General features: G+C 42.3%; 1 protein-coding gene across 1 annotated transcript; it reads left to right on the forward strand.

Annotated features, from left to right (window-relative positions):
* Positions 1 to 1,460: 1,460 nt before the first annotated feature.
* LOC134462592 (cytochrome c1, heme protein, mitochondrial) lies at positions 1,461 to 8,006 on the forward strand. Its single transcript, XM_063215684.1, has 7 exons — positions 1,461 to 1,600; positions 3,093 to 3,283; positions 4,030 to 4,156; positions 4,582 to 4,739; positions 5,279 to 5,439; positions 6,281 to 6,381; positions 7,525 to 8,006. The coding sequence occupies exons 1-7, from the start codon at positions 1,520 to 1,522 to the stop codon at positions 7,627 to 7,629; spliced, it is 924 nt and encodes a 307-aa protein (XP_063071754.1). The 5' UTR covers positions 1,461 to 1,519; the 3' UTR covers positions 7,630 to 8,006.
* Positions 8,007 to 8,173: the final 167 nt, after the last annotated feature.

The raw sequence follows: 8,173 nt of genomic DNA on the forward strand, positions 1-8,173 counted from the left end.
CTATGTCTACACTTTCTGTATTATATGAAAGATAAATGTTTTCTAATGTCCAAAACATCATTGGATGCAGTTAATAGTTAGTGGAATTGCCAAATAAAATCCACGGACTTAAAAGTGTAGTCGAATTAGAGAATCACTCACATGGATTGCCCTAGCTAAGAAAAAATGTAACAGAATTGTAGATTACTCTCTTTCCTTTAAATGGCCATACTGATTTTGATTTTTTCATTTGAAACACACATTATATTGTCTCACCTCAAGGTTTTAATGATTTAACCCCACCTAGATGTCCTTTGACACTAATTAACATTAACTAACATTTCTTTATGAATGGTTTTGATCAGCAACCTTTAGAGGCTGAGATATGACGACTGTGACAACCTTAACATGCTACAGACTCCGTCAGCTACATAGCCTATTATGTGTGTGTGTGTGTGTGTGTGTGTGCGTGCGTGCGTGCGTGTGTGTGTGTGCGTGCGTGCCTGCGTGTGTGAACTGATGGAAGGCTGATTGCTGTACTCAAATGTGTGCTATATGCTTACTTCAAAATTGACTTTTTAAATTAACTTTTTCACAACTGTCCCAGAACCGTCCTGAAAATCAGTGTATTTCATATAAATTGGTTACTCTGTGTTATTGAAATATTGTTAAGTGAAAGTGAAAAAAGTGAAAGCCCATTGGAAACTCCAACTCCCATTGTCATTGTGACACAGCACTCCACAGCACACAAGTGAACACTGCACACTGCACACAACGAAATTGCATTTATGCCTCGTGTAACGGCGTTACGGTAAAAGAATAAAAAATCAATGTAATTGTAATCCGTTACATTAGGCTACAAGCAAAAAAATATGTATTCAGATTACAGTTACATTCAGTGGGAATGGGGATTACTTAACAGGATTACAATTCTTGCGAAATTGCGTCTTTGGTCCCTTTTATTTATTTAATTATTATATTAACTGATTTATTTATTCATTTATTGTTATGCCGCGGCTTGTATGTTGTGATTTTTGGTTAGAGCATACGTAGCTAGCTATTATTATTTACTCTCAATGGTGGGACCACACCGCTCTGGGGGGGAGATAGATGGACACTCCCAACTGAGATCGCTCCCGGACGTGTAGTCCCAGGTGTTTCTATCACTCCCGGACGTGTAGTCCCACCCGATTATATTTCACGTATTATCATACACTGCCAGTATACAAGCAATTTAGGTTTAGGGTTAGGTTTAGGGTTAGGGTTAGGGTTAGAAACAAAAAACTAACATCAGAAAGATAACTAGCTCCGTTATATGGCGGTGGGATCGATAGTCTGGCTAGTGGGAGCGAGCCGACCGGGGAGCGTCCTGCGTTGGGAGCGACAATCAGGGAATCCTCTGGGGCCATCTACCGACGCACAGTAGTAGCAGCAGCTCTAGCTAGCTACGTACGCTCTAGTTCTAGCCACTAGCCACCGGCTCCAGTCCCCGCTCCTCCACCCGAGATTATTTCGTAGTGGGACGAGAACTGGGAAGAAGATGGCGGCTCTCAGGGTGGTGGTAACGACCGGGAGTGGGAGAATCCTCCTAAATGCAGCAAAATGTTCCCACAGTCAAAAGGTACGAGGCTGGATTTTAATAATGTTCTTTAGGCACGTCGGTATTTGTATTTTAAAAAGAACACACCGCTGCTCAACCGGCCCACATGATAGGAACTGCTGTATCTAAGGTTGCGCTAACGCCATACAAGGTCACACCGGTGGCTGGCTTAAACATCGTTTTGTTGATTGCAAATAGTAAATTCACGCACATATAAAATACGTTTTTGGACTGAACTTTCTTGTATTTCCTCGAGTTACATGTATTTCTGTTCGGTGTGTGAATCAAAGACGCAACCCAAGTGAGACTCGCCGTGTTGACACTGGGTTGTAACATTAGCATATTTTTTGTTGTCCATAGATTAACGTTACATTCATTTATATTCATTTTATAACCAAGAGCCATATCTGTACCTGGCTGTGATGTTGTCCCTGATTAGCGATTAAACCTTTGATATCCCAATTAGACTCATAACTGACATTACTTCAAAAGGACGTCCGCTGGTGCTAGGTAGCATGCTATTAACTTGTCCTAGCTCGCTAGCCGCAATACTGACAACTCGCCACTGAGGGCATTTCAGGTCAGTCATTCTGAGCCAGCGCTTGGCAGTTTTTTTGCCGGTTGACACTTTGGTCTCAGTTGAAACCTTTCGGAGCAATAGTATGTGTGATCAATCGTTTAAAGTTGAAATGTTGAAGTGCATGTTTTGGTGATGTGGTCAAGCATCATTGCTAAGTTGCTTAGCACATAGAAATATTGTTCCCTGCTGCTAGCTGCAACTGTGTTTAAACGTTGTGTTGTTAAATGATTGTGTCCTGGACTTAAACAAGTGCCTAAATTCCAGTATGCGAAAATACGTGTTTGTTGTATGGACAGTGTGAGTGTTATTGTGTGAAATTCCTATGGTTAGCATTAGCAATGCTTTTTCCAGCGTTGCACAACCGTGACGTCACACTTTCATAAGGAGTTACATGAGCCATTGGTGTCAGTATATTAGAGGAGAAAGGAGAATCATAACAACGAGCACACCAGCAAAGAAAGATCATAGCTGATTTCACGTGAAGGATTTCAACCTAACTTTTCAACCATTGAAGTACATTTTCGCAAGCGCGGGTAATGATAATCCTTGTCTTGTTACTGTAATAATGTTTGGAGGGTGTAGTATACTCAGTCTAACGAGGGCATCTACATTACAACAGAGGACAAAATCGACAACAAATGTTATGTTGGGAGGGTACAGAATACAGAAAGATAATAAGAATATCTTGCTGATGGCAATGTGTATGTCCAGTATTGTAGGGGACAATGGTGACTAATACCAATGACTAAAAGTGTTTTCAACTGGTCTGCGTTTGACACGGCATGCAATATTTTGGTCTGTTTTTTAATCATTTGTGTGTTTGGAGTTCTGATTTAATGTTGGTCTCTATCTCTCTCTCTCTCTCTCTCTCTCTCTCTCTCTCTCTCTCTCTCTCTCTCGCTCTCTCTTTCTCTCTCGTTCTATCTTTCTCAGGCTCAGATGTCGTTCGCCAGCTTACCAAGGGGAAGGAAAGTGGCCCTGACCACTCTCGGGATTCTGACAACGGGAGGTGCGGGCTTGGCTCTGGCCCTCCAGCAGTCTGTGAAGGCTTCTGACCTTGAGCTCCACCCCCCCAACTATCCATGGAGCCACAGTGGGATGGTGTCGGCCCTGGACCATGCCAGGTAAGCCTCCGGGAGGCAAGACTCATACGTGGGACTTTTCATGATGAATTGGGAATACTTGATTTTGCATGTATGCAAATACGCATGTATATAGCAACTGTCATTGTGGAAAAGTAGTAAACACACAGTGTAGTCTGCATTTGCTTTTCACAACCTTGTGCGGTATATCCAGTTCAAGACCCAGTACACTACAAAGCAATGAAAATAACAGGGCTGAGAGTAGGGTTGTAGCACAGTTGGGCAAACTCAGGCCCGGGGTCCACACACGGCCTGCTTAGCCAGTTCATGTGGCCCGCGGAGCCTTGACAAAGACAGCTAGTAAGTCCAAATTCATGAGGTCACTCAACATTTTTTTAATGGCTAAGCTTATCTAAAATAGGGGTCTTGTGAATTTAAGATTAACCAAGTATATAGGATGCATCTAAATACATTTCATTATAATGTGCAGGAATTTTATGTCAGCTTACATTACTTCTTACTATAGACACGGTGACAACTGGCCTTTTAGTCAATATTCTACACCCAATGTGGCCCTTGGGCCAAAATATAGCCAACCTTCCGACATTTTATGGAGGTTATTAATACCTTGTAAAGATCAGGACCATGAATTTACTACTGTACGTTTTGATAGTAGTAAATTGCAGCATTTTTTAATAGAAACTGTGCTTTGGTCTGTGTCTGAAGCTTTAACTATTTTGTACAGTATAGGCTAACCAAGTGTGTTCTGTCCTTGCTGTCCTCTGCAGTATTCGCCGTGGGTATCAAGTGTACAAGCAGGTGTGTTCAGCGTGTCACAGTATGGAGTACCTGGCCTTCCGTAACTTGGTGGGAGTCTCGCACACGGAGGCTGAGGTCAAAGTAATAGCAGAAGAGGTAGGGGCTGTGTCATTTTTATTTGTTTATTTATTATCATTTTAAAAATAAGCTTCTGCTATCATTAAATTCTATCAATGCATTTCATATGATACAATATTAACTAAAGATAGTATATAGTAAATGAAATTCTATATTGCTTTAATACATTGATAACTATTGTTTTGGTAAATGCTATTATGGCTCATTGAAAATATTTTCATTTACATGTACAGTAAACGTCTGTGGCTTTTGTATCTACCCAATATGGTGCTAAATTCTAGACTAACTGTGCTAGTGAAGTCAGTGCCTTCATGAAGGGCTTGGTGCTGGAGATCTCAAAAACTGTCCTTGCATGCAGAGAGAGATGTCCTCCACAAGTACCTGTTTGAAACAGCAATACTGCACCTCTCTGACCCTTGCTTTCTTGTCTGTGTCCCCTGCAGATTGAGGTAGTAGACGGTCCTGATGATTCTGGCGAGATGTTCACACGGCCCGGAAAGCTGTCTGATTATTTCCCCAAGCCCTACCCCAACCCGGAGGCTGCGCGAGTGGCCAACAACGGAGCCCTGCCGCCTGACCTCAGCTACATTGTTAACGCCAGGTACATATCTGCCTGCCATTAGATGGGATGAAGGGGTTTATGCTGATGACAGATAATTTCTTTTTTTGTTTACGGGCTTCCATTCCCTCACTCAGACACGACGGCCTGAGAGTGGATCCTTAGTGCAGCAGCTCTGCACCTTGGCGACTTGTGCCACGGCGGATGTTGACGAATTTATTCTGTCCTGAAGCTTATATCGTATTCATTTAGCCATTTTAATCAATTTAGCAGCCACAGTTGCCTAGCCTGAACCCACCCACACTTATCTGTCAAAATGTCCTCTCTCTCTTAATAAGTGGTCTACTCCGTTGTAGCTTTGTTTGGTAGCAGAGGCATTTGATAGAGAGATGTTTGACAAGCGTAGGTTCAGCCCACCTGTGTAGATTTGGTTATGCTTGCTCTTTAGATTGACCAGACTAATCTTCTGTGAGCTGACTTTTTGCAAAAACCAGGCTAACTGAGAATTGGCATTCCTGGAAATACAATAACTAGGATAAATGTAATGAAATGCTGTGTGTGTTATGTTATGTGATGTGCAGGCACGGAGGAGAGGACTACGTGTTCTCCCTGCTGACGGGCTACTGCGACCCCCCGGCTGGCGTGGCGGTCAGGGAGGGGCTCTACTACAACCCCTACTTCCCAGGACAGGCCATTGGCATGGCCCCGCCCATCTACAACGAGGTGCTGGAGTACGAGGACGGTCAGTTCACTTTTGTATTTGTGCCACAATTGTCATCATACATGCATGATGTTTATCCCGTTTCGTCATGAGTTTTGGTCATTGCTAAATCACATCCCTCAATAATGCAAACCCAATCTAATCCATAACCTGTTTATTTGAAGTAACATGCCACCATTTATGGAAACGTTTTACATCTCCCCTCACTTTTGTATTTGTGCCAAATTATGCTATCATACATGACTCCCCCATTCGTTTGGAAATTCTTGTTTTTTCCGACTTGAATCTACATGTTTAGCGCTTTCATTACGTCAGTAGTCTACTTTCCTTGCGTTTTGAAGTTCTGATCATGGAGCTGATTCTGCGTCCCTCGATGTATGCATTGTATTGTATAATAATGTAGTAGCCTAGTAAATAAAAGCAAGTGCTTATGTAAATATTTAGGTGACCCCACACATGCTGTTGTGATTATTTGTTACTAATAAAGTGAAAAAAAAGGATGAGGCGCGCACACAAGGCTCAAGTAAAAAAATTATATTGTGGCCAAAAAGTTAACAAAAGAAGTCACCAGGACAAAACGGGAGCAACAGACGTTTCGGAACTAGTCCGTTCTCAGTGTCTCTCCAGTAGGAAACGTCCAGTTTTGTCCTGATGACTTCTTTTGCTAACTTTTCATCCACAAAATACATTTTTAACTTGAGCCTTGTGTGCGCCTCATCCTTTTTTGACTTTCTTAGTATCGGCACTTGTTGGTGAGCAGTCGCACCAAGCAACACGCGGTTTTAGGTTAAGACGCAGACGCCAACCTTTTTGGTTTCCCTTCACTGCAATTATTTGTTAACCGTTGTTTTCCATGTCACAGGAACCCCTGCCACCATGAGCCAGGTGGCCAAGGACGTGTGCACCTTCCTGCGATGGGCCGCCGAGCCAGAGCACGATCAGCGCAAACGCATGGGTCTCAAGGTGAGACTGAGCTGCAACTTGTGACTTAACCTCAGACCAAATACTATGAACTTTGACTGGATGTGCATATACAGCAGTGTCATTGTATGTGCCATGCCATGGTAGTTTTTCTGGTGATGGTGGTCATACAGCACAGTGCCTTTGATGAGTCTCAAAGTCTTAAGTCTCAAAGTTCCTTTACAGATTAGAATGGCAATTTGAAATAGCATGGGGGGAGGGGGGCGCATGCTGTATATTGGTTTTCTACTACTACCGTTACTGGTGTCTGTCCAGTGGTTGACTATATTCTACAGCCATCTCCAAAAGTTTTGTTGCCTATCCATCTGTTTGGAATAACAGCTAATATCCTGACTTTCAATTAATGACTTGGCTTCAGAAGTCACTTATATGAAAGCTACAACCCTCGTGAATGAAGTTTTATGTTCAAAAATAACTTTCATGCACCAAAGAAAGATTGAACCTTAAATGAACACAGACAGGGCAGATTTTCACAAGACAAAAGTTTTGTCGCCTATTGAACATAATGTGAAAATGAGCAGATAAGTCACTTCAAAACACTTCAAATACGCAGATTGGGTGTCATTCTTAATCACTGAATCACTCTCACCTCTTCAGAAAATCAACTTTGGCCTTAGGTGTATGTTTAGGGTCGTTGTAACCATGGAAAGCAACACAATGAAAAACAATGAAGATCAATGAGAGATGGTGACACATGGTGCTCATTTTCACATTATGTTCGATAGGCGACAAAACTTTTGTCTTGTGAAAATCTGCCCTGTCTGTGTTCATTAAAGGGTCAATCTGTCTTTGGTGCATGAAATTTATTTTTGTACATAAATGTTCATTTGGGAGGGTTGTAGCTTTCATATGAGTGACTTCTGAAGCCAAATGATTCATTGAAAGTCAGGTTATTAGCTGTTATTCCAAACAGATGGATAAGCGACAATACTTTTGGAGACGGCTGTATACTCATGACCAATTCCTAACCCTAATGCAGTTTGAATGTAATTTTCTAGTGCATATGTGCCATCGATCATTTTGGTCAATTTAAATCATTTTTGCATCATCACAAGTGTGATGAACTGTGATGCACATTTTCCTCATGGCTAATGTTTCTCCTCTCCTTTCCTACACCTTCTCCAGCTGCTGATGGGCTCTGCCATCCTGATCCCCCTGGTGTACTACATGAAGAGGCACAGGTGGTCTGTGTTGAAGAGCAGGAAGATCGCCTACCGGCCCCCCAAATAAGCCGCCAGGCCACTCTGCTCAGACTTTGCCGCGACCGATCCCTTAACTTTCTGCACAGCCATCCAATCAGCGAGAGCATCGGTTGCCTTAACACAAGTCACGTCATATGTCACATGTCCTTTCATGGTGCAGGCTTCTCTCCACAGGAGAAAGGGAAGAGAAAGGTGCATGCACAACCTCAACATTGTTTTTACTGTAAAGAATAAATTATCTTATGAAATATGTTTTGTGTTGTCACCTGCTATATTATATGCCGTCTGGGAGGCATCCTGACATATTCTGAAAAGTCTTCTGTAGTGAGCTGGTGTCATTGCATAGTTTCCCTAGACTTGTGTAAATATTTAATAAACCTGTCCTGGTGGATCTCTGAACTCAAACACGTGGTATTCCTGTCTATGTGGAACTAAGCCTTGTTATCAAAATTCTGTTGTATGGGTTGCATGGAAGAAGACTTGCCCAAATGAACCTCTTTGAGGTGATGAGTGTCTCTTGCAAGGGTATACACCACAATGCAGTCCGATGACCTTTATAATAAGTTGTAAGT

This window comes from Engraulis encrasicolus, chromosome 14 (assembly GCF_034702125.1).
Source record: "Engraulis encrasicolus isolate BLACKSEA-1 chromosome 14, IST_EnEncr_1.0, whole genome shotgun sequence".
Taxonomy (NCBI): Eukaryota; Metazoa; Chordata; class Actinopteri; order Clupeiformes; family Engraulidae; genus Engraulis; species Engraulis encrasicolus.